The following is a 27,496-nucleotide window of genomic DNA, read 5'->3' as shown; positions in this document are numbered from 1 at the left end:
AAAGGGGCTTGCGGCGCGGCCTGGGGGCGGGATCTATAGTGAGAGGCCACCAATGAATATGCGCGGCGGACCCGTCTCCTCCCACTTCCGTACTCAGGCTTCCCAGCGGAGGCTGGTTTCCGGTCGGGGGCGCGGGAGAGTTCCAACTGCTTGCAAAACGGGGGCCGACGTGCAGAAACGTGCGTCCGAATTCTCGTGTCCAACCTGTTAGGTGAGCACCGCGTACAGCGTCCTTGCGCGGTAAGGCGTAGCAGGCACAGCGTGGGGCTAGCTACCGCGTATGCGCATGCGTTAAAGTAGGAGAGTAGCTGCAGGTGACTTGGACAGTTAAATTTCTCTGCTTTCCATGCCTCTCTCGTCCAGGCCAGCTGCCACCATGTAGCCTGCCCTGATCTTCAAGCATGGGTCTTCCTCTTTTTACTGCAGGAAAGACTGAAGGCGAGATATGGTGGGGAAAGAGTACCGTAGCATTTATTGAACCCTGTTGTCGTCCATGCACTTTTCGTACATTATCTTATTAATCCTTACATTAATTTTGTGACTTAAGTATCATTAAGGAGGAAGCTAAAAAGATGGTATAGTAAGACATGGTGCTGGATGTCATGTCTTAGAATCCAGGGGCACTTTATCTGTACAGTAATAAAAACTCATTGAACGTGGCAGGCTTCTTAACGTCCATTAGCTCATTCAATCTTCAACAATCCTGTGAGGTAGACACTATTTTTGAAGAGAGGTTATGAAGTGATTTTTTTTTTTTTTAAGGTCGCTCAGTGAGTTAGTAACAAGACTAGGTTTCCAATCCCAACCTATTTCCTCTCTCCTTCTTGAGGTTATACTGCCTCCAAAGTAAATGGGTTTTGGGTAGGGCTATGGAGTCCTTAAATCCTTGTAAATTTCCCATTGCTTAACATGGCCAACAAGACCTTGCTATGATCAGATACTTTCTCATGGTGCCAGTTTCACTTGTTTTACAGTTCTCCTTATACACTCTTCTCCAGTCATACAGAACTTTAAGTTCCTCTCCTGTGTCAAATCCTGTCTTCAACTCCTGACACTCTTGTCCATTGACTGGGAATATTCCTTCTCCCCATCTCTGGCCAACTCCTATTCATCCTTCAAGTCTCAGTTTAGAAATCACTTCCTCCAGGAAACCTGCCCTGCCCATCCAACATGTCTGGATTAGGTATTCCTCCAGTGTGTTCCCAACCTTAGCTATCTATGCACACTGTGTAGTAACATGTTTATTGTCTAGATTGTATACCATTAAGGCAGGAACTAAATTGGGCTTGGTGACTCCTGTATCCTCAATTCTAGCATAGTGCATCATATGGTAGGTACTCAATGATCATTTGTTGAATGAGTCAGACAGGAAAGGCATTAGAGTGCTAATTCTTTTAAAGCCTTTCATGGTGCAATTTGTATAACGGCTGAGGTTATTTTCCTGCAAACCTTTCTCAAGTTCTTTCTATAGGGCACTTTCTGCTGGGTGCTCTGAAGCAGATGATTTTGGCAACACAGTCTGGGCAAATCGACCTCACAATAAGCACTTTCACCTCACAGGCTCATCTCTTGCCCTGGCCCATGCACACACTATTCTACAGCCACACTGAACTCTCCATTCCTCCTATATGTCAAACTCTGCCCAAGTGTTTGGGTACTCTCCCAAGTGTTAAACTGTTTTTTTTCCCACTATAGGAAAAGGCTGATAGGAGAAAAGAAGAGAGATTAGGAGCATCTTGGTGGTTCAGTGGTTGAATGTCCACCTTTGGCTGAGGTTGTGATCCCAGGGTCCTGGGATCAGGTCCTGCATCATGTTCCCTGCTTAGCAGGGAGCCTGCTTCTTCCTCTGCCTATGTCTGTACCTCTTTCTCTGTGTCCCTCATGCATAAATAAATAAAATCTTTTTTAAAAGAAAAAAAGGATTAGGGCAGCCTGGGTGGCTCAGCGGTTTAGTGCCGCCTTCAGCCCAGGGCGTGATCCTGGAAACCCAGGATCGAGTCCCACGTCGGGCTCCCTGCGTGGAGCCTGCTTCTCCCTCTACCTGTGTCTCTGCCTCTCTCTCTCTCTCTCTCTCTCTCTCTCTCTCTGTGTGTGTGTTTCTCATGAATGAATAAATAAATAAAACTTAAAAAAAAAAGATTAATTCTTTTGGGGTTGATCCAAGACAGCTGCTCCAAAAAGGTGACATTTCATCTAATTCAAATTCCATTAGCAGAATCCATTCAAGCTTATTTAGTGCTGTGCTAAACATTCTCATATACTTTATGTCATTCCATTGAATTCAAACCATTTTGCAGATCTGCTCTCTTGCCAGACCTAATGCTGATGGCACCAAGGTGAATCAGACCCAGTACCTGTTCTCAAATAAGCTTACAGTCTCCAAGAGGAGACAGATGCATAAATAGGCTATAACAGTGCAGTTTGGTCAGTGTTATTTATAGTAGTGGAACCTCATAATCACATCCCTACTCTGACTTTGCCTCTGTCAATACTCTAGAGACTCCCAAAGATGTCAACTCAAGGCCATACCTGGGCCCGACAGGTGAAGAAGGAGAATGAGGAAGAGGACCCGCTGGACCAGCTGATCTCCCGTTCTGGCTGTGCTGCTTCCCATTATGCAGTACAGGAGTGCATGGCCCAACACCAGGACTGGCGACAGTGTCAGCCACAGGTACAGGCCTTCAGAGACTGCATGAGTGAACAACAGGCAAGGCGGCGGGAGGAGCTGCAGAGGAGGAAAGAGCAAGGCAGTGCCCACCACTGAGACTCCAAAACACCTACCCCAGCGAATGGACCTTCAAAAACTAGCATCCAGAGAGACCATGGGAAGAAGTCCTAAACAGTCCAAGTGTGGGCCAAGAGGTATAAAATTCAGGGATTTTCTTTGCCCAAGACTAACCTTGAAAGCCAGGCAACCATGGGTTTGGACATGACTGCTGTAAAGAGTGTCATATTTTCATTGTGAGATCCCACATATCCTCACCCATCATTTTCTACCAATATTAAATATTGACTGATACTTGACAAGTAAAACAAAGAGTGGGGCTAAGGGATGTTCTCTTATCCTACATCTTGGATCAACGTGCCAAGTACTTAACTTATTACATGGATGTTTACTTTTAAAAGTAAATTAACAGTCTAAGTGTAAGTTGATTACCTAATCGAGTCTTCATTTATTCATTCATTGGTTCAAAACATGACTGGCAAGTTTTCTAAGACCTTTCCATGTGCCAGGTACTGTGTAAATGAATAATATGATCTCATGTGATGAATAATAGGATCTTTTCCTTCATGTTACTTAGTCTGGTTTGAGGGACAGAAATAAAATATTAGAATAACTAATTACTAGCTATCATGTAAGTGCCTTTATCTTTCATTAGTTGATGTGGATATTTCATTCAGTCTAATGGAATGAAAACAAATGGGAAAATAACATTGAGTGCCTCTTACATGCCAGACAGATACAGAGTCTGACCTCAACGTGCTCACAACCCAGCAAACACACAATGTTGACCTGATATTTAAAAGGCACATTTAGGGACTCCTGGGTGGCTCAGGAGCATCTGCCTTTGAGCGTGATCCCCAGGTCTGGGATTCTTTTTTTTTTTTTTAAGATTTTATTTATTTATTCATGAGAGATACAGAGGGAGAGAGAGAGAGAGGCAGAGACACAGGCAGAGGAGATAAGCACACTCCATGCAGGGAGCCCGATGCAGGACTCAATCCCTGGTCTCCAGGATCAGGCCTTGGGCCAAAGGCAGGCACTAAATCACACCCTTGGCCAAAGGTGGCGCTAAACTGCTGAGCCACCTGGGCTGCCCCAGGTCTGGGATTCTTAACTGACTGAACCACCCAGGCGCCGCTCTGTATATACCTTTTAGTCAAACATGAAGTCCCTTTGTGATCCTGGAGTCCTGGGATCGAGTCCCACATCGGGCTCCCTGCATGGAGCCTGCTTCTCCCTCTGCCTATGTCTCTGTCTCTCTGTGTGTGTCTCTCATGAGTAAATAAGTAAAATCTTTAAAAAAAAAAAAAAAAAGGCACATTTAACATAAAATACAGGTTTTCAGCTTTTAAAAATTGGAGAAGCTATTATGGAGCTTATATTCCTACTTGACAACAATTTACTGGAGCCGAGTAACGATGCCTCTTTTAGGTGGTTGTGTTCTCCAGTTGATAACAGTTGCCATAGCCTCTCATTTTCCTTCCATGGAACTAGACTGCCAATTCTGTTACTTTCTGCCTAACCCTGTAAGGCATTTCGGAGTAGGAAGGGAGTTGGAAGAGTGACTCCTGCCATAGAAGCTGGAATATAAAGGGGCCTATGCTCTCATCAACATCAGTAACATTTCTTGAGCATCTATATATTAGAAGCACAGATCTGAAGTATAGTAGGCCCTAAAACGACTTTCAGTGTTTATGGGGAGGAGAGAAAGAGAAAAGATGGGAGAAGATATGAGGAATACCAATTTAAAGGAGAATAAAATTCAATTAGAATGGGATGACTGGGTACATATATAGAGAGGTGAATCTCTGTGGGGCACCATCTGTTCATTGCTGGGGTCATCAGGGAGCAGTGTCTGAGAATCTGAAAGGAGGGAGTTAGTTGGGTTGACCTTTTAATGATGAAGGAAACATTACTTCGAGGTCCTGAGATCAAGCCCTGTCTTGGGCTCCACGCCCAGCTCTCACTCCCTCTCTGCCTCTCTCAGCTCTTCCACTCCCAGCTCACTTGCTTGCTCTCTCCCTCTCTAAAAAAAAAAAAAAATGACAGTACCTAGAAATCAGTAAGAAGCAAACAGCCCAATTGAAAACTGAACAAAGTTAAATAAAGTAGTATTAGCTACTTCTGTTGACAAAAATTAAAAGTATTTTTTTATTTATTCATGATAGACATAGAGAGAGAGAAAGGCAGAGACACAAGCAGAGGGAGAAGCAGGCTCCATGCCGGGAGCCTAATGCGGGACTCGAACCCGGGACTCCAGGATCGCGCCCTGGGCCAAAGGCAGGCGCTAAACCGCTGAGCCACCCAGGGATCCCCAATTAAAAGTATTTAATGACCATAATTGGTGGGGATGAAGAACAGGCACAGTCACACTACTAAAGGGATAATAAATTAGTAAAGCTATTGGAGGACAATTTGGTGGGACCTACAAATATTTTATCTTATTTTAAAGATTATTTGAGAGAGACTGCCCATGTGCGTGAGGGGAGGGACAGAGGGAGAGAAGCAGACTCTCTGCTTAGTATGGAGCCCCATGCAGAGTTTGATTGCAGGACCCCAAGATCATGACTTGAGCTGAAATCAAGAATTGGTCACTTAACTGACTGAGCCACCCAGGTGCCTCTGGATCTATAAATATTTTAAATATTTCAACAGGGGTCTCCTGGCTGGCTCAGTTGGAGGAGCATGCAACTCTTGATATTAGGGTCATAAGTTTTAGTCCCAGGTTGGGTTTAGAAATTACTTAAAATAAAAACTTACAGAATGCCTGCTTGGCTTAGCGGTTGAGCATCTGCCTTTGGCTCAGGATGTGATCCTGAAGTCCCGTGATCAAGTCCCACATTGGGTTCTCTGCATGGAGCCTGCTTCTCCCTCTGCCTATGTCTCTGCCTCTGTCTCTGTGTCTCTCATGAAAAAATGAATAAATTATTTTTTAAAATAAAATAATTTATTTCAACAGTAATTCTTATTTTAGGAGCCCTCTTGAATATATTTTTATGAGATGTATATACTATTATGTTCATTATAGCATTGTTTATATAGTGAATAAATGGTCAAAATGTAAAACTCCATCAGTGAGGAATGTATTTGCTTATATATTCAAATCTTTTACAACAGGAATGTATCTATGTATTTATTTATATAATTAAAATAGAAATAATAAGCTGTGGGGAGAGTGGGTGGGATTTTAGCAGAGAGGAAGGGCAGAAGGACTTCTCTAGCAGAAGGAACAGCTTCCAAACCAGCTAAATGCAGATTTTGTAGGACTTCACCTCAAACAGGGAGCTAACACTGAGTGGGTCACAGATTGCTTTTGGGCAAAGAGAATGCTGTTGTCACTCAAACCTGCTTCCTCAAGTAAGTAGGGATAATTCCTATTTAATAGGCATCCTTAGAGAATTATTTTTTTGACATAGAGAATTAACTAAGGAATCATTTGGGATCCCTGGGTGGCGCAGTGGTTTAGCACCTGCCTTTGGCCCAGGGCGCGATCCTGGAGACCCGGGATCGAATCCTACGTCAGGCTCCCGGTGCATGGAGCCTGCTTCTCCCTCTGCCTGTGTCTCTGCCTCTCTCTCTCTGTGTGTGACTATCATAAATAAAAAACAACAAAAAAAACCCAAAAAAACTAAGGAATCATTTATATAAATAGCAAATAATAAAAATTACTAGCATTTTTGAACTATTTTATATATGTATGTTGGCATATAAAAAGATTATGTTACAGGGGATCCCTGGGTGGCGCAGGGGTTTGGCGCCTGCCTTTGGCTCAGGGCACGATCCTGGAGACCCGGGATCGAGTCCCACGTCGGGCTCCCGGTACATGGAGCCTGCTTCTCCCTCTGCCTGTGTCTCTGCCTCTCTCTCTCTCTGTGTGTGTGTGTGACTATCATAAATAAATAAAAATTAAAAAAAAAAGATTATGTTACATAATATTTATGAAACATTTAACTCAAGCTGTTTGGTTCCAAAATTGCTCTCAATCTCTGACATACTGCTTTCAAATCCAACCCTGCCACTTACTAGCTGTGTAATTTGGGGCAAATAACATCACAGGATCTGTTTTTTTTCCTTCTGTAAAAATGCATATAAAACCTTCCTCATAGGCCTTAAAACTAATAAATGTAGACCTTTCTCATAGACTTGTTGAAAGAATGAATTAACTTTGGTAAAGACCTTAGAAACAGTGTCTGGTACCTAGTAAGCATTCACTAAATGTTGCCCATTACTCTGATTATTATTGTGTGGTAGGCACTCTCCTCAGTTACATTTTCTCATTAACTCCCCCTTACAGAGGAGGAAATAAAGGTTAGATTGGGGGTCAGACTTCCAAGTGTGTCTTATTCAGAAGTCTATGCTGTTCTCTGTTCTCATAATCTTCCAGTGCCTAGTAGGATGTTTAACAAATAGTAACTACATTTACTATGTAAATATTACTCTTTTTTTTAAAGTGCTTTACAGGGCAGCCCCGGTGGCTCAGTGGTGTAGAGCTGCCTTCAGCCCAGTGTGTGATCCTAGAGACTGGAGATCGAGTCCCATGTCAGGCTCCCTGCATGGAGCCTGCTTCTCCCTCTGCCTGTGTTTCTGCCTTCTCTCTCTGTGTGTGTCTCTCATGAATAAATAAATAAAATCTTTTAAAATAAAGTGCTTTACAGAAGGAAGATTAACCAGTGCACATTGCCAGTGTTCTAGATTGGCATGTTTTTTTTTAGTCTCTCAGTTCTGGAGCCCAAAGCCATGAGATGTCACTTACGGTGGTCCATGCTCATCCCTAACAATCTATACCTACCTCTGTACAGAGGCTTGGTGACATGGATGAGTGGAGAGACCTCTTGGCTGGGTGCCCCCCGTGACCAGGCCCAGGGCCGACTCATGAGTTGGCCCTTAACTGCAAGGTCTTTGGCTGAGGACTTGGCCTGTGCTCAGTACAAAGGTGCACAGTAATGTGTTTTACTAAATGAGTAATAAGAGATGCCTCCTACCCTCCCTCCCTCAGGTAAAGTTGCCAGGCTGTTGTTGGGCTGCTGACTAAAAATCCAAAGAGAACTGGAGCTAGTCCAGGTTGAAACCTTATACTTTCCACTGTATAGAATGATAGGGCCTCCTACTCTGCTCCAGCAGGGACTTAAAGCAGACAGAAGTGGGAGGGATTCTTTACTTCTTTAGCAGCTGTATTCTGAAGAGTTTTCATTCTATGGAGCTTGGGCATCTTTCAGAGCCTGCACGTTCTGTCTCAATGGCGAGTTAACCTGAAATGACTGGGAATGAAAGTTATTCCAGGGAGATTTATAAGAACTAAATGGATCATTTCAGATTCTTCAGGGAGATAAGACATTTGAAGACAAAAAAAATGCCACAAAGAGATCAAAGTACAGATTACACCAGCACAGGCCACCTCTGTCTGCAGTGCCTTTCCAGCAGGTCTAGTTCTAGTTACACCCCATTCGTGCTCAGAGAGCCTTCCTTCCGTAAGTACAGTTTATACCCTAGAAACAGGTGTCTCTGAGCTTTGCTACAGTGTCTGAATAGCCAAAATGTCCTGATCCCATTTCTTTCTTTGCAACTAAAACATACACTTTCAGAATCCACAGCTGACAATTTCCAGGCTTCCATGGTGGCCAACAAGGCATCCTGAATCAGAGGAAAGGGGCTAAAACATGAACCTGAAGAATCTGCTGGCCTTACCTAGGAAGACTGTCCATTCAACCCAGGCATTCAATCTTCTTGAAAGTTACTTATCTGCATAAAAAGCCATTTCTCAAAATCTTAGTAATGTGCACTGAACCAGGAATTGAGTGAATGGGAGCAATCTCTGGCTGTCTCTGGCTAACTAGGTGACCTCAGACATGTCTCTTTCCTTCCTATGCCAATGATCTCATCTGTAAAATGAAGACCAAAACAGGGTAGCCCCAGTGGCGCAGCGGTTTAGCACCGCCTGCAGCCCAGGGCGTGATCCTGGAGACCCTGGATCGAGTCCCATATCAGGCTCTCTGCATGGAGCCTGCTTGTCCCTCTGCCTGTGTCTCTGCCTCTCTCTCTCTCTCTCTCTCTGTGACTATCATAAATAAATAAAAATTAAAAAAATAAAATAAAAGAACTTTCTGGAGTTATAGAAATGTTATCTTGATAGAAGTGTAGGTTTCGTGGGTGACTGCATTTTTTTTTAAGATGTTAGGAGAGGGGATGGAGCAGAGGGAGGGGGACAAGCAGACTTCATGCTGAATGTGGAGTCTGATGCAGGGCTCGATCCCAGGACCCTGAGATTATGGCCTGCACTGAATTCAAGAGTCGGACACTTAACTGAGCCACCCAGGTGTGCCAAGCATTTTTAAAACTAATCAGAGATACACTTTAGATCTGTTGTTTCACTATAAATATAAATTATACTTCAATTTAAGAAAACTTTTTAAAAAGTATGAAGAATTTTAGAAGGGAAATTAATCTAACATTTATTTGCTGTGCTCTTGCTAGCCCATTTATATATATTATCTCCATCTCAAACTCCTAAAAAGGGATCATTCCCATTTTACAGATCAGAAAACTGAGGTTTATGAGGTTAAAACAACTCACCTGAGGCCCTAAGACTAGTAAGTGTAGAAACTAGGAATAGCCCAGTTTTGTCTGACTTTGCTTTATAATAAGTTGTTTCAGGCAGGGTGGGAAAGTTATTTTCAACCTTGCATTCCATTTGATTTCACTGCCATGTGATTCTAGGAAAGTCCATTTCCTTTTGGACCTCACTCTAGAGAAAATGAAAGCTCATAATTGTTTTGTAACTCTGAGGTTCTAGCAATCACAATATCTCCCAACCTCCTTGCCAGAATAAGGCATTAAAAGCAATTCCCATTTATCTCAGGGCAGACTAAGGAGTAACAAAAGCTCTTTGACTCTGGTGAGAGGATAAATCATCAACTAGGTCAGTGACACAAGAGCTCCAAGGTGACAGAACCCAGCTGCCTCCTATTTAAGAGATAAACCTGACTCATCCCTCAGTGATGTAACGGAAAGGGATGGACTGGGAGTCAAGAGATCTGAATCTCGCTCCCAGCTCCACCTATGAGGCACCCTGTGACCTTGGGTAAAAACACTGCCTTTCTTGGGCTCCTAATGTATATTGCTAAAAGAGAGTGTTAGGCTGCCTGGGTCCTAATGTTCTTCAGCTCTAGTAGCTTGTCAGTTTAGGGAATCCTGTGTCCTGCTTCCACAGCTTACTAACTGGAAAAGAATGCTATTTTCCAGGTTCCTAAATGGGAGTCCATATGATATGGGGACAGTATGTATATATTTGTAAACATTTGTTTATTCTAATCTTTTTGTCTTCATGTCACTATACATGCTCCAAAATTACACTCCTCCATTAGCAAATTCTCTTTTATCTTCCCTAAAGGAGACTCAGCAATGCATAATTCTACAACCAAAATACCAGCCCTCACCTGAAAAATTCTGCCCACACTCCCAGTGGGCTTCACTTGGAAGAAGTGGCCTGCTAAACCTTTAATGTGAATTGAGCATTTTATTTTTCATTTGTTATTTATTTATTTATTTATTTATTTATTTATTTATTTATTTGAATTGAGCATTTTAATGGAGCATACCTGATATCTTGACAGCTCTCCTTTAGTGTTATACCTTGGGAGAAAATCTGAGTTTCCTCTTCTTACCTTTAGAGACCAAGGCAGAGAAACCAAAATAATTTCAGGACTGAAACTGCTGAGTTGCTAAGAATGCTCTGGGCTCCCATAGACCTCTATGTAGGGGTACCCCACAGAAATAGTGGAGCACAGGGGAGAAAGATCTGCCACTTACTAGCTATGTGTACCTTAAGGAGAAGGAAGTCACTTCATCTCTCCAAACCTGTTTTTCCATCTGTAAAACTGGGATTAATACCATTAACCTCAATGATAATTTTTATAAAGTACATAGCATAAAGGGCTCAGTAAACGTGAGATACACACACACTCATTCACTCACACATAACCTTTCACACACACAGATACCCATTCACATGCACACTCATATTCACACCCTAAAAGACTGGTGTAAGGATTAGAGTTCATGTAGTACCTTGTACGGGGCCTAGCTCAATACATGATATTATGTACAAAAATATCAACACACTAATGCTCAAAATAGGAAAAACATTAGAGGTCACTTAGACTAGTGGTTCTCAAAGAAGTAACCCTGGACCAGTAGCATAAGTGTCAGCATCACCTGGGAACATGTAAGAAATGCAAAACATGTAAGAAATGCAAATTCTAGGACCTCACTCAAGATCTACTAAATCAGAAAATCTGGGAGTGGAATCCAGCAATTTTTGTTTTAAAAGCCCCCCCAGGTGATTCTGATGCCCGCTTAAGTTTGAGAACCAGTGACTTAGATCAGAGTTTGACAAACTATTTTTATAAAGGACGCATAACAAATGTTTTGGTTTTATAGTCTGTGTCACAACCACTCAACTCTGCCAGTGTGAAAGCAGCCATAGATGATATGTAAATGAATGACTCTGGCTCTGTTCCAATAAATAGGCAATGGGGTTTTAGAACTAAATATAGGTGGTAGTTGTGTAACATTGTGAATGTATTAAATACCACTGAATTATCTGCTTTAAAATAGTTAATTTTGTGGTTTGTGTATTTCACCTCAGTAAACTACTTTTAAAAAAACAAGCAGGCAGTCAGTAGGACTTGGCTCACAGGCAATAGTTTTCTGATGTCTGACCAAGATCAACCTTAATTCTTGGCTTAAACTCATTCCAGGTAACCCTAATTAGCAGTTATGTAACATCTGCTTGAATAAGACAAGTCACTCACTACCCACAAAATAATATTTTTTCACTACGGACAGACCATGATTCTCTCTGGAGAGTCCCTTTCATATACAAAGCCAAAATCTCCATCCCTATGCCTTCTACCCATAAGGAGTTTACTTATGGGATCCTCTGTTTCACTAAAAGACTCAATGCCAGATTGCTTTAAAGAATGAGATCACTCTAACTGGAGAAATACTGAAGAGAAACATGCTTCTGTGCTAAAGAGAAAATATAATCCATTAAAGATACTCCACAGGGGCACCTGACTGACTCAGTTGGTAGAACATATGACTCCTGATCTCGGGGTTGTGAGTTAAAGCCCCACATTAGGGGGATACCTGGGTGGCTCAGCGGTTTGGCGCCTGTCTTCGGCCCAGGGCGTGATCCTGGAGACCCGGGATCGGGTCCCACGTCGGGCTCCCTGGTGCATGGAGCCTGCTTCTCCCTCTGCCTGTGTCTCTGCCTCTCTCTGTGTGTCTCTCATGAATAAATAAATAAAATCTTTAAAAAAATAAAAAATAAAGCCCCACATTGGGCGTAGGGATTTCTTAAAAACGAAATCTTAAAATAATAAAAAATAAAATAAAAATCAGCAGGGTGGACTGACTTCTAACATACACACACATGCCCATCAGCTACAGATTTTTATTAGATGAAGGATGTCTTCGGTTAGCTCAAAGGAAAGTGGTGACAATTGGCAAGCACTCCTCCATACAAGAAAGGAAGCGTTCTTGGCTAATGGGGATGGGTAGTTATGATATCTAAAGGTCAGTGTCTTCTGCTTAACTTTGACCACCCAGGAAGATCTTCCCCTTGGCACTCAACATCACCAGTCCTGACATGAAAGGGTCTGCAATGAGCTAGTTCAACTTGGCCAACAGTTCTTCCAGTTCTGGCCGAGCTTTGAATCTTCCCTTGAAGTCTTCTTCAGTGTGCTGGGGAGAAGAAAAAGAAAATAGGAATTACTACAGAGCTCTCAGTTATTCAAAAATAGGCAGCATTAAAAAAAAAAAAATCCATCAGCCAGCTCTGTAGAGAATGATTCAGATTCAACTAACTTTTATTTAGCATATACTATATACCGACTTGTATTAGGATTCTGAATCAGACCTCCTCCATCTTAAATGAACTTAGGGTCTGGTGAGAGAAAACCAACTATAAAAAACTAATGTCAAATGTTATAAGTATCTCATTAGAAGCACTTAGAATGCCCACATTCTCCATCTACAATCGGAAATAATAGACATAGGGACTGGAATATTTAAGTCATCATGACCAGCACATTTTCTCCTGTATACAGAATATGTGAAACCCAAATAATAAGAAGAGGATTAACAAGCATGGAGTCACAACAAGGAGAACTGGATGTAGCAAATGGTATCAGTCTAAAGTAACCTGGTAGATCTGTCACAATAAGGCTTTACCTATTTATGCTGAGGTTCCTAATGTTTTCTAAGTTTTCCATGCCAAACTTCCTTCTGATTGGCATACTTTTCTCAGTCAGGCTATAGTCAGGCCTTGAAGATCCAGGAAATTCCTTAAAGTACATTTCCCTATTTGTGTTTTCATTAATTATACTGTATGTAATTTTAAATCATGTTCTTTCTATACCCAATTACGTGCTCACCCCTAACATCAGGATATTGTGATAGAGTTCAGCTCCTGTGGTCCATAAAGCATCAGCCCAGATGCACTGGACGAGTTAGGAAAATGATCACTATAATACCAGTCTGCATACCTTTCCTGTTTATTATCCACATTTTTGTCTTGTTTCTAAAGCCAGATGCTCTTATCCATATTTTGAGCACAAGTGGGCCACCAGGGGGCCTCTTCTCAAACTAGCACCTACCTCCTTCACTGACAATCTGACTCCTTCAGGAAGATTGCTTTGGATTATTTCCAAGAAAATCTCTGCAAATGTAGCACTCAGACCACTGATCTGCAAAAGGAAAGAAGATACTCTAAGAGAGGGTACTGAAAGTCAGGTGATTGGGCAGACCTGGCATGGCCTCGGTATCAGCTTCAGCAGAGCTACAGGGCCCGTGGGTACAGGGTTAACACGCAGAGCTGGTTTCAGAGCTCAGCCTCTACAGGATTTCTCTTGCAACAGTCAAGGTGTTTTTAAGTAGACTCCACACCCAGTGGCACCTGGGTGGCTCAACCTGTTAAGCATCTGCCTTTGGCTCAGGTCATGATTCCAGGTATGATGGAGCCCTGCCTCTACCTCTGCCCCTCTCCCACTCATTCTCTCTCTCTTTTTCTCTGTCTCTCAAATAAATAAAATCTTTTAAAATAAGATTTCATTTATTTGAGAGCGAGAGAGCACACATACATGTGCACAAGCAGGGGAAGTGGCAGACAGAGAAGAGGTCCCCTGCTGAGCAGGGAGCCTGATGTAGGGCTCAATCCCACACCCCAGGATCATGACTTGAACAGAAGGCAGTTGTGTAACCAACTAAACCACTCAGACCCTCCTCAAATAAATAAAATCTCTCTTTTTTTAAGATTTTATTTATTCATGAGAGACACAGAGAGAGGCAGAGACATAGGCAGAGGGAGAAGCATGCTCCCTACTGGGAGCCTGATGCAGAACTCAATCCCTGGATCCTGGGATCACGCCCTGAGCTGAAGGCAGATGCTCAACCACTGAGCCACCCAGGCATCCCAAATAAATAAAATCCTAAAAAACAAACAAACAAACAAACAAAAGAAAAAGTAGGCTCCACATCCAGTGTGGAGCCAGGTAAAGGGCTTGAACTCACAACCCAAGATCAGGACCTGAGCTGAGATCAAGAGCTGGACACTTAACTGACTGAGCCATCGAGGAGCCCGAATAACTAATTATTTTCTTTGTTAGCACAGATTTAAGGTGTTACTACCTTAATATTCCTTTCATCATCTTGCTGACATACTTCTTGAGTGGATCAAGAGGGGGTGACATCCATACATTAGAATATTATTTGGCAATAAAAAGGAATGAAACACTGACACCTGCTACAACATGGATAAACCCCGAAAACATGCTCAATGAAAGAAGCCAGACATAAAAGGCCATATATGGTACAATTACATTTAAGTGAAATGTCTCAAAGAGGTAAAACCATAGGGGCAGAAATAGATTAGTGGTTGTCAGGAGCTAGGGCGATGATGAAAGAGGAGTGACTATAAACGGGTAGTTTCTTTTTGGGGTGATTAAATTGTTCAAAAATTGATTGTGGTAATGATTGCATAACTGAATATATTAAAACCCATTTAACTGTACACTTTAAAAGGGTAAATTGTGGGATCCCTGGGTGGCGCAGAGGTTTGGCGCCTGCCTTTGGCCCAGGGCGCAATCCTGGAGACCCAGGATCGAATCCCACGTTGGGCTCCCGGTGCATGGAGCCTGCTTCTCCCTCTGCCTATGTCTCTGCCTCTCTCTCTCTCTGTGTGTGTGACTATCATAAATAAATAAAAATTTTAAAAAATAATAAAAAAATAAAAGGGTAAATTGTATATGAATAAAACTCAATAAAGATGTTATAAAAAGGGGTGATAGTAAGTATGAATTTTTAATAACCCTGGGTACCCTCATGGTAATGTGGTTCTATGTTTGTCTCTGCAGTAGAACAACAGAAACCATGGCTAGATTTAAAGGTAAGCCACTGAGGGGTTTTGCTCTCGGCAGGAAAATGTCATGATCACACTGGTAAGAGGGTAAGGCAAGGGGTGAAGCTATAGAATTTGGTAAATGAATGGATATCAGAGGACAAAGAAGAGTTAAACATTAGCTCAAAGGTGGGGAGGATTACAGAAAAAGAAAAATGTCAGTTCCTCTACAATTAGTTTTATATGCTGAGTATAGGACACCTGTGGAATATCCCAGTGGAGAAATCCAGTAAACAAGTGGATACTTAGGTTTGAAGCTCAACCAAAAAGATCAGGACTGGAGATGTATATCAGGGGGTTATCAGTATATAACGATGGTCACTGAGGCCAGGAGAATGAATGAGATTGCACGGAGGGTAGGTATTACATAAGGAGAAATGGAGGGATCAGAACTAAACCCTAAAGAAGGGACACCTGGGTGGCTCAGTGGTTGAGTGTCTGCCCCTGGATCCCCAGGTCCGGAGATCAAGTCTTGCATTGGGTTCCCTGCAAGGAGCCTGCTCCTCCCTCTATGTCTCTGCCTTTCTCTCTGTGTGTCTCTCATGAATAAATAGATAAAATATTTATAAATAAGTAAATAAATAAATAACCCTAAAGAACATCATCATTCAAGGAGCAGCCAAGAGGAAGACGAGGGCATTGTAGAAACAGAAAAAATGGGCAGAAGAACCAGGAAAGGCAAATATGTTTCAAAGTTTCTCCCATAGTGCCTACCTGAACCACTCGTTCATGAGTGGTAAGAACTGAGTCCAGGAGCATTTTGTTACCTTGGTCCTGCAGCCGCAACACTTCCATGGTTTTGGTGGGCATTGCATAACTGTGGGAAGGAAGAGTTGGCCATGAGCAGGGCTCACTGAAGTCAGCAGCACCACTCCAATCAGGGTAGTCCCTGAGTACAGCCCCTGCTGCAATGCAGTAGCTCCTGGAATCTAGGGCTGTTCATCTGCAGCCAGGGGGAAGTAACCAGATCCTCCTAAGCCTCCTCCAGAAGCTTCTAAACTCCCTGAGGGGACAGACCATGTCTAATGCCTTTCTGCATCCCTAGTTCTTGCCTGACACAACATTGCATAAACCTGGTGATTAATAACTATTTGCTGCTCCTAAAGAAAAGCCAATTCCAAAAGAATTAATGTCATCACTTCTGAGGCTAACCTTGGGTAGTTCACCTTTTCTGGAGAAATGAGGCATGAAACCCAACTGTTTTCAAAGAGTAAGATTTCTCAACCTCAACACTATTAACATTTTAGACCAAATAATTCTTTGTTGTGGGGGACTGGCCTATGTATCCCTAATCTCTACCCACAAGATGCCAGTACTACCCTCTGAAGTGGTAACAATAAAAATTATCTCCAAGGGTGCCTGCGTGGCTCAGTTGGTTAAGCGTCTGACTTCAGCTCAGGTCATGATCTCAGGGTGCTGAGACAGTGGCTCTGCCTTAGGCTCTACACTCAGTGGGGAGGCTGCTTCTCCCCCTATTTGTGCTCTGTCTCTCTCTCAAATAAATAAAGTTATCTCCAGACATTGTTAAAAGTCCCTGGCTTGAGAAATATTGTTGTATAGACTATGCTTGCTATGATAAGCTTCAGCAGATCTACATGCTGCAGTGAAAACACTGGATTTGGGGGTCAGATCTTAGCCCTACAGCTTATTAGCGATTTTTACGAAGGTAAATTACCTGTCTTTCTGGGCCTTAGTTTCTTCCAGAATAAACGGGATTATAATCTAGGTCTATATCAGTAGACATGTGGAGATCAGGCATGGTGATGAGATTGGACCAATGGCTACACAGAAATATGGTATTAGTGTTGTGTTCGTCTTATCAAAAAGTTCATCAAAATGAAGATAAATGGGATAATAACAGTTATTAAAATTCCTGAATTTTCATGTTACACAAAACTTCATCAATTGATAGCAAGGGGCATGGCCCTCTATGAAATGAATAATGGAAAATGGATTAGAAAAAAAAAATGGATTAGAGACACAACAGTCAGTCCTGGATTTAAGTGTTGACTCTACTACTTATTACCAAATTAATTCAGCTTTTGAGTCTCAGATTCTTCAGCTACAAAATGGGTATAATAAGGATAATAATAACTAGTTCATAGGGTTGTTGCAATGATTAAATGAGATTACATAAGTAATTTGCTTGGCATAATATGCCTATAACTGCCAGTTCCTTTTTTTTTTTTTTTTTTTTTTAAGATTTCATCTATTTATTTGATAGAGCACAAGCAGGAGGAGAAACGGAGAGGGAGAAGTAGGCCCCCCGCTGAGCAGGGAGCCCAATGCAATGTGGGGCTTGATCCCAGGACCCTGAGACCATGACCTGAGCCAATGGCAGAAACTTAACCAAATGAGCCACCCAGGCGCCCTTCCTTTGCTCTTGTAAACAGTAAATGCTAGGTATTACAAACTCTTCCAGGTAACCTCCCTAAATTAACATTCCTTCTTACTTTCCAGCACAATCTCTAATCTCCTCTTCCAATTCAAATTTGGCAATAACTTCCCTACATAAAAAAAAAATAAGGACACATTCATAGATTTGTCAGGAAAGATCAAATAAAAGTAAGTATATAAAGCTTTCAGGAAAGTGAAAAGCACTCTGAAATGCTCTTTTTCCTTCTTGACATTCTGTAGATAAGATCGCCTGACTAAAGTGGGAGTTGTCCATTCCTGCCACTGAACATGCATTTTAATCTTCCACACTTACTTTAGCAAGAGTTCATTGATTGATTGATTGATTGATTGATTCATTCATTCATTCATTCATTCATTCAGCATTTACTGAAAGCCTGTTCTGTCCTAGGCATGCTGGTGGGGAATATGCAGCCTATGCTTTAAAGGAGCTTGCTTAGAGTGTTTTGGAAAGACAGACATCTTCACTACAGTAAGACAAAAAGCAATAATAGGCATGTACTGAATATTACAGGGACAAGAGAGAGAAGAGGGGCTCAAGGAAGGCTTTAGAGGTGAGATAGCATTTTATCAAGATGTTAAGAATAAACATTAGGTGTTTGCTTGCAGGCCATTCCAAAAAGTGAAGCAATTTTCTACAAAAGCAAGGAGGCATGAGAGGCCCTCAAAGAGAACAGGAAAGCCGACATAGTTTGATAAGGAAATACTGGGAGCCCTGGTCATTTTAAGGTAGAATAGATTTTTGATTAGTTAAGAATATAGGTAATTTTTCTTTTGTGTCTACACTTTTCTGTATTTTATAAATTTTCTGCAATAAACATTACTTGGATGATCAGACAGGAAAAACAGAAGGGAAGAAATGAAATAACCTAATGCTAAAAGTCAATCTAAAATGACAAAATAGGGGATGCCTGGGTGGCTCAGTGGTTGAGCATCTGCCTTTGACTCAGGGCATGACCCTGGAGTTCTGGGATGGAGTCCCACATCAGGCTCCCTGCAGGGATCCTGATTCTCCCCTCTGCCTGTGTCTCTGCCTCTCTGACACGAATTTAAAATAATAATAATAATAATAATAATAAAAATGACAATGCTACCTTCAGGGAGTACTCCCTGGGATGGGACACAGGGGAACTTCCTGGGGTGCTAGGGAACTTAGAATCTGCACTTTACTAAATATAAATTATACCTCCATTTTATCATTTTAAAAGATTCATTTATTTATTTTTTTTTTTTTGAGAGAGAAAGAGACAGAGCAGGCATGCCCAAGCAGCAGAGAGGTGGAGAGAAAGAGTTAGAGAGAGAGTGAGTCTCAGGCCAACTCTGCTGAGCTTGGAGCCCGACCATGCAGGGCTCCATCTCATAACCCAGACCACGACCTGAGCCGAAATCAAGAGTGGGCCACTTAACTGACTGAGCTACCCAGGCACCCCTACTCCTCCATTTTAAACAATGTAAGTGGACTTCAAGAAAAAGGGGGGAAAAAAAAGGAAAGAGTAGCCTTACAGAGAGTGATGCTGAATGATGCTTTTACTCTCCACAAAGCACAGGGGCTAGAACAGCTTCAGGCTTGGAAGCTGATCCCAGATGAGTAAGATTTCCATCTCCAGGCAGCTGCTCAGCAAGGAAGGCAGGCAAACTGAGACCTGTAGGATAGGCTTCTTCCTCTCTCCTAGGTGAGTTGCAGCTGCAGCAGTACACACCATTTATAGAACAAAAAAGCCAGCACACTGCTCCCCTGCCCAATTTCATCTCAAGGTCAGAGCCCTACCCTGCCACTCCCAGAGGAAAAAATGGATCATGATGAAATGAAAATCAGAAGAAAAGAAAATCATTTCATCTCTGAAAAGCTAGGCAGTGAGAATGCCTGACAATACGATGGTCTGAAAACCTCAATCAATGCAGAAAAGCGAGTTGCTGAAAGTGAACATTTCTTTATGTTCTGTGCTATTTGGAGCAAAGAGCAGAAAAGAGGCAAAAAGCAGAACATCATTAATTCCACTGTTCTAGGAATCATGTCTATGACTACTAGAACTCAATCCAAGTCAGTGAATATTTATTCAGTACTTACTATGTGTCAGGTACTGGGCAAGGTCTTAGGGTTAGACTGTTAAAGAAGATGGAAACAGTTCTTGCCTTATACACCTTTGAGTCTAAGAAGGAAGACCAATATAGTCACATAATTATAAGGACAAGGAATGAGTGAAATGAAAAGGAAGTTATATAATCTTTACTTCTCCTAAATATATAACATAGAGATCTAATTTAATGAGGTTCTCTGAAGAAAGGAACCTCATCCAATATGAAGTATAAGAAAAAAAGTAGGGGTTAGGTAAAGGAGAAAGAGTATTCTAACTTTTAGAGAGCAAGAATATGCACAGGTCCTGAGGTGGAAAGGGATAAAAACCAAACCCATGTTAACTGGAGGGAGAGGAAGACAGAAAGGGAAATGTGAGTTAAGGCAAGAGAAGCAAACCCAATCCATAGAGCACCTAGCAAGCCATGGGAGGAACTTTAATAATGATCGTAAAGGAATAGGAAGCCATGGAAGGATATTAAGCATGGTAGTAACATGCTCATATTTCCATTCTAGAAATGGAAACACTGAAAGCTGTGTGGAGAACAAATTATGAAGAATTGAGAATTTGAAAATAGTGGGTTCAAATCCAGACCTTGCCATTTATTAAATGTATGATCATAGGCAAGCTTATACTATATTAATAATAATTACTAATAATAATAGCAGCCAATTGTTGCTGGGAACAGTTATAAGCACTTTAATATATTATCTTCCTTAATTTTCACTATAGCCTTTTCAGGCAGGAACTTTTAGTAACTCCATTTTATAGACAAGGAAACCAAGATACAGAATTTAAATAAACTGCCAATGCCACAAAATAAGAATGCTGCAGAACAAGAGTAAAACTCAGGCAGTCTGGCTACAGAGTCAATGTTTTGACTCATGAATATGTGCAAGGTGCGTATTGAATTAAGCAACATTATACAAAAAGCCAGAGTGGTTGGCTGATACTAGGTGCTCAACAAATGCTGCTGCCTTCCTGCCTTTACTCAAATGAAGCTGGAACTTTCCACAGCTAGGTTTTAAAAATAGCACCTTTTAAGAAGTCCTTCTGAAAATTTAAAGCATTATTCCAGGAGCTGACCTACTGTAGATATGATAATGTTCTGTAAATGACATTTAATGCCTCTTTGCCACCACAAACACTACCCCTAATTCCTGCTAGCTAAAAAACAAAACAAAACAAAACAAAAAACCCTCATTAATTATTAATAACAAGATTATTTATAGGGCATTTGCAATGTTCCAGCCTCTCTGCTAGGTGCTATCATATACTATATTATTCAATGTTCAGAACTTAAAGGAATAAGAAAATTATCATTCCCATTATATAGATGAGGAAAACTGAGGTTCAGAATTTACCAAGGTCATGTTGCCACTAGCTGGTAGAACTAGAATTTGAACACAGGCAGTTGGATTGCAGAGCCTGTATTCATAACCATTTGCTACTCAAAGTATGGTCCATAGACAAGTTGCTGGTGAACAAACTGCTTGTTATCAGTCCATGACAAGATAAGAAGCATACAACAGTCACTAAACATGTTATTTAATTCAGCAGACATTTTTGTTTCCAATAGTGAGACTTTCTTAAGGAAGCAAAGCACTAATGTACATTTTGGCATAAGCTTCAGATGTCTTTGCAGAGTGGCCACTTTGAGTGGCACGGCTTTAAATTATTATGCTATTCATCCTCCTTGAACTGACATTGCACTTCATCTTTCTCTTACCACCTTCCACATGCTATACACACACACACACACACACACACACACACTCCCTGAAATCAGAGACATTTCCCTTAGTCTCCTCCAGTCAAGATGTCTATCTAGTACAATATCTACCACATAGGAGGAAAAGGCTCTATGAGTAGTTTTTAAATTAATTTTAATTAAAAGCACTATCATTAATTAAACTTTAGGAAATGTATATCAGGTATACCACACAACTGGATTGTGCAGTCATATTCAAGAACCTGTCATTCTTTCAACAATGGCTTAATGTCCCCCATGTGGCAGGTCTGTGTTAGATGCTAAAGACATAAAAAAGAACACAGTTCCCACTAGTCAGTGTGTGGGGGGAGGGGAGCTGACATATGAATAGATTATTACAGCCCAGAGCACTAAGTGACATGATAGAAGTGTGTGTCAAGTGCTGAAAGAGCAACCAACTCTCTGGGGCATCAGAAAAAGATAAAGCATATCTTTAGTACTAAAACAATTGAAGTACTATCAGCTGTGAGAGCTAAAGTCACAGCTTATTATCCAGTCTCCTAGACAGCATGTTTAGCACAGTTACACTAAGTTACAAAGGTTTAAAAGTTCAAATTTAACTTAAGGACTTAAAATAAGATCCTTGGAGTCAGCCAGAAATGGGTTAAATCTAGGCCATTTATTGGTTCTTTGGGCTTTCTAAGCCTTGGTTTCCTCATCTGTAATGGAAATATACTACTATCTAATGAGTAAGAAAGTATAACTTTTGCCATATCCACATATTGTCCCATGTTTTATCTTGCCACAATGGTAAACCACACAAATGATTATTAATTAAATATTTTTCTTTAAATCAATTCACTTAAAAAATTAGTTTAAAAAATAAGCTTTTGGGGGGTACCTGAGTGGCTCAGTGGTTGAGCATCTGCCTTTGGCTCAGGTTGGGATCCCAGGGTCCTGGGATCAAGTGCCGTATCAAGTTCTCCACAGGGAGCCTGCTTCTCCTTCTGCCTATGTCTCTGCCTCTCTCTCTTTGTCTCTCATGAATAAATAAATAAAATCTTATAAATGAATGAATGAATGAATGAATGAATGTAAACTTTTTGTAGAGCAACTGGGACTCATGTTGCTGATGAGAAAGAAAATGGTATACCCACTTTGGTAGACAGTTTGGTAGGCAGATTCTTATAAATTTAAAAATCAGGGCAGCCCCGATGGTGCAGCAGTTTAGCACCGCCTGCAGCCTGGGGTGTGATCCTAGAGACCCGGGATTGAGTCCCACTTCGGGCTCTCTGCATGGAGCCTGCTTCTCCCTCTGCCTGTGTCTCTGCCCCTCTCTCTCTGTCTCTATGAATAAATAAAATCTTTTAATAAAAAAAAAAATCAGGGCACCTGGGTGGTTCAGTGGCTGAGCATCTGCCTTTGGCTCAGGTCATGATCCCATGGTCCTAGGATCAGAGTCATGCATCAGGCTCCCCATAGGCAGTTTGCTTCTCCTTCTGCCTATGTCTCTGCTTCTCTCTCTGTGTCTCTCATGGATAAATAAATAAAATCTTAAAAAATAATCCACTGTACTTACCATTCGACCCAGCAATCACACAGAGAAATGAAAACTTATGTTCTCACAAAAACCTGTATATGTTTATAGTGGCATTGTTTATAACTGCCAAAAACTGGAAATAACACAAATGTCCTTCAATTCATTGAATAGATAAACAAACATACATCCATTCAATGAAATGATAATCAGCAACAAGAAGGAACAAACTATTTGATACAGGCAAAAACAGAGATGAGTCTCAAATACATTATCCTTAGTGGAAGAAGCCAGACTCAAAAGAAAAAATACTGTATAATTTCACTTATATCACATTCGGGAAAAGGCAAAACTATGGGACAGAAAACAGACCAGTAGTTGTGAGGTACTGGGAGTAAGGGGAGGGATTAACTACAAAGGCAGGATAGAACTTCTTGAGATAGTGTAAATGTTCTATATCTTGATTATGATGGTATTTACTGCGTGCATTTGTCAAAACTCATAGAAATTGTCCACTGAAAGGGTAAATTTTACTGAATGTAAATTATATCTCAGTAAGTCTGTCTTTATATCACTATTGTAAATGGAAGACTAGTTTCAGCTGCCATCAATAGAGATTTGTTTTAAGAAATAAAAGGGGTGGGAGGCGCCCCGGGAGCCCGCGCGGCGTGTGGGTCACGGCGGGGCGGGATGGAGGCGGTGGCGGCGGCGGCCGGCAGGGACGCGCGGGGGCGCGCGGCGAGTCACCCCCGCGGCCCCGGGGAGAAGAGCCCGCCCGACAGGGATTGCATTCGACGTGTGAACTGCCCTGGGACAGCCTCTTCAATACATGGTGCTGGGAACACTGGACAGCCACGTGCAGAAGAATGAAGCTAGACCACTCCCTTGGTGGTCCCTAGACCACCAGACATAAAGATAAACTCAAAATGGATGAAAAATCTAAATGTGAGACCAGATTCCATCAAAATCCTAGAGGAGAACACAGGCAACACTCTTTGAACTTGGCCACAGCAACTTCTTGCAACACACATCCATGAAGGCAAGAGAAACAAAAGCAAAAATGAACTGTTGGGCTTAATCAAGATAAGAAGCTTCTACACAGCAAAAGAAACAGTCAACAGAACTCAAAGACAACCTACAGATGGGAGAAGACGTTTGCAAATGACGTATCAGATCAAGGGGTAGTTTCCAAGATCTATAAACAAAGAACTTATTAAACGCAACAGCAAAGAAACAAACAATCCAATCGTGAAATGGGCAAAAGACATGAACAGAAATCTCACAGAGGAAGACATGGACATGGCCAACACGCACATGAGAAGATGCTCCGCATCACTGGCCATCAGGGAAATACAAATCAAAACCACAATGAGATCCCACCTCACACCAGTGAGAATGGGGAACCTTAACAAGGCAGGAAACAACAAATGTTGGAGAGGATGCGGAGAAAGGGGAACCCTCTTGCACTGTTGGTCGGAATGTGACCTGGTGCAGCCACTCTAGAAAACTGTGTCGAGGTTCCTCAAAGAGTTAAAAATAGACCTGCCCTATGACCCAGCAATTGCACTGTTGGGGATTTACCCCAAAGATACAGAAATGCCGGGACACCTGCACCCCGATGTTTCTAGTAGCAATGTCCACAATAGCCAAACTGTGGAAGGAGCCTCGGTGTACATTGACAGATGAATGGATAGAGAAGCTGTGGTCTGTGTATACAATGGGATATTCCTCGGCCATTAGAAACGACAAATACCCACCATTTGCTTCACTGTGGATGGAACTGGAGGGTATTATGCTGAGTGAAATAAGTCAATTGGAGAAGGACAAACATATGGTCTCATTCATTCAGGGAATATAAAAAATAGTGAAAGGGAATAAAGGGGAAAGGAGAGAAAATGAGTGGGAAATATCAGAGAGGGAGACAGAACGTGAGAGGCTCCTAACTCTGGGAAACCAACAAGGGGTGATGGAAGGGGAGGTGGGTGGGGGGATGGGGTGACTGGGTGACAGGCACTGAGTGGGGCACTTGACGGGATGAGCATTGGGTGTTATGCTATATGTTGGCAAATTGAACTCCAATAAAAAAAATATACAAAAAAAAAAAAAAGAAATAAAAGGGGTATCTGGATGGTTCAGTCGGTAGAACACAACTCTTCATTTCAGGGTCATGAGTTCAAGCCCCACATTGGGCCTAGAAATCACTTAAAAGAAAAAAAAAGTACAACGGAAAGAAAACAAAATAATGTAAAATTCTAGCTAGATATTATGCTAGCCAAAGACTTGGAGTCTGAGGTCTCTTCCCTGCTATGAAAATTAGGAAGTGCTGGAGTGGCATTCAGGACATACTAGAATCACACAAAGAATTTCTCCTTGACATAATTAGGTTGAATGAGAGTTAAAAAGGGAAGAAATTTCTCACCATGTGATTTAATGTTATTTAAAGCAAACTACAGGGCATCCCACACTTTCTGAAACACTGAGATAAGATATATAAAGTGCCTGGCCTGGAGTAGGTAGCCAGTAAATGTTAGTTCTCCTTCCCTACAGTTTTCCAGCAAATCCAGTTTTCGGCAGAAGGATAGTTTTCTTGCTATCTTTCCAGCAGATAAAGAAACCCTAAAAAAATGGGGAGATATACCTTGTTAATAGATCAGGGGAATCAAATCGATGTCAATTCTCTTTAAATTGACTCACAGATTCAACATAATCCCAATAAAATTCCATCAGATTCCTTTATGTAGAAATCAACTAATTCTAAAATTTATATAGAAAACCAAATGAGGGGATCCCTGGGTGGCTCAGTGGTTTGGCACCTGTCTTTGGCCCAGGGCAATATCCTGGAGTCCTGGGATTGGGTCCCGCGTCAGGCTCCTACCATGGAGCCTGCTTCTCCCTCTGCCTGTGTCTCTGCCTCTCTCTCTCTCTCTCTATGTCTATCATGAATAAATAGATTAAAAACCTAAAAAAAAAAAAAAAAAAAGAAAAGAAAACCAAATGAGGGCAGCCGGAGTGGCTCAGCGGTTTAGCACCGCCTTCAGCCCGGGGCCTGATCCTGGAGACCTGGGATCAAGTCCCACTCAGGCTCCTGGAATGAAGCCTGCTTCTCCCTCTGCCTCTCTCTCTCTCTCTCTCTCTCTGTGTCTCTCATGAATAAATAAATAAAATCTTTTTAAAAAATGAATAAAAAAAGAACAAAGTTGTAGTTTCAGTAATCAAGGTACAGTAATCAAGACAGTGTGGTACTGGTATAAGCATAGATACCTAAGTCACAATAGTAACAGAATAGAGTTAAGAAATAGACCCACACATACATGGTTAATTGATTTTCAAAAAGTGCTAAGATAAGTTGATAAAGATAGAAAATCTTTTTAACAAATGGCGCTGGAAAAACTGGATATTTATATGAAAAAAAAAAAGGATTTTGACCCATATCTCATACTATTCCCTCCCCCCCAAATAAAACCCCTAAAAATAGATAATGGACTTAAATGTAAAACTTAAAACTATAGAACTTCTAGAAGAAAACACAGGAGAATATTTTTCTTAGATATGACACTTAACACATGAATGATAAAAGAAAAAATTAATAAACTGAACATCAAACTTAAAAAAAAGTCTGCCCTCCAAAGGACTCAGCTAAGAAGATGACAAGATAAGTCATTGGCAGGGAGAAAATATTTGCAAAACACACACTGAAAAAAAAACTGGTATCCAAAAATAGATACAGAATTTTCATAATTCAATAATAAGAAAACAAACAACCCAATTTTAAAAATGGACAAAAGATTTGGACATGTCATCAAAGCAGATATACAGAAGGCAAACAAGCATATGAAAAGATGTTCAAAATCATTATTTACTAGAGAAATGGAAATTAAAAACTCTGAGATACCACTATATATCTATTAGAATAGCATTAGGACAAAATTGACAGTACCAAGTGCTGACCAGGAAAAGGAATTACTGTAATCATCATACATTGTTGGTGGGAAAACAAAATGGTGCAGCCACTTTGGAAAACAGATATCAGTTTTTCATAAAGTTAAATATACAGTCATCATATAACCCCCAAATCCCAGGCTTAGGTAGCTATCCAGGAGAAAAGATATCTGCCCCACAAAAACATACATAAAAATGCTTATGAAGCTTTAGTCAAAATCACCAATAAAAGGAAGCAATACATATGTACATCAACTGGTGAATGGATAAGCCAATTAAGGTCCACCATATAACAGAATACTACTCAGCAATAAAATATATGGAAGAATCTTAAACACATTATGCTGAGTGAAAGAGGCCAGACACAAAAGCCTACATACTGTATGATTCCATTTACATGAAATTCTGGAGAATTGAAACAATGGGACAGAATATTAATTGTTGGTTGCCAGGGATATGACTACACCTGGGCACTAGGGACAGTTTGGGGTTAATGGAATTGTTTTATATTCTGATTGTGGTAAACTATATGCCTAAAAAGGGTGAATTTTACTAAATGTAAATTATGTCTCAAAACCTCATTTAACAATAACAATAAAGCAGAGCATGCTACTCAAACCAAGAACATCCCATGCAA

General features: G+C 41.2%; 2 protein-coding genes across 3 annotated transcripts in view; one reads left to right on the top strand and one right to left on the bottom strand.

Moving 5' to 3' along the window:
- The first annotated feature begins 74 nt into the window (after window positions 1–74).
- LOC121476490 (cytochrome c oxidase assembly factor 4 homolog, mitochondrial) lies at window positions 75–3,342 on the top strand. Its single transcript, XM_041730552.1, has 2 exons — window positions 75–211; window positions 2,498–3,342. The coding sequence occupies exon 2, from the start codon at window positions 2,510–2,512 to the stop codon at window positions 2,762–2,764; it is 255 nt and encodes an 84-aa protein (XP_041586486.1). The 5' UTR covers window positions 75–211; window positions 2,498–2,509; the 3' UTR covers window positions 2,765–3,342.
- Window positions 3,343–12,165: 8,823 nt separating this feature from the next.
- Window positions 12,166–27,496, bottom strand: part of MRPL48 (mitochondrial ribosomal protein L48) — a 66,229-nt gene continuing 50,898 nt past the window's right edge. For both annotated transcript variants that reach the window (XM_041730702.1, XM_041730703.1), the window contains 3 exons: window positions 15,897–15,999; window positions 13,384–13,473; window positions 12,166–12,469 (listed from right to left, as the gene is read on the bottom strand). In XM_041730702.1, coding sequence (XP_041586636.1) covers window positions 12,395–12,469; window positions 13,384–13,473; window positions 15,897–15,999 — 268 coding nt within the window. In that variant the 3' untranslated portion in view covers window positions 12,166–12,394. The remainder of the gene's footprint in view (window positions 12,470–13,383; window positions 13,474–15,896; window positions 16,000–27,496) is intronic.

This window comes from Vulpes lagopus, chromosome 15 (assembly GCF_018345385.1).
Source record: "Vulpes lagopus strain Blue_001 chromosome 15, ASM1834538v1, whole genome shotgun sequence".
NCBI classification, from domain to species: Eukaryota; Metazoa; Chordata; class Mammalia; order Carnivora; family Canidae; genus Vulpes; species Vulpes lagopus.
The sequence above is the reverse complement of the archived record's forward strand: the minus strand, read 5'-3'. Positions and strand labels throughout refer to the sequence as shown.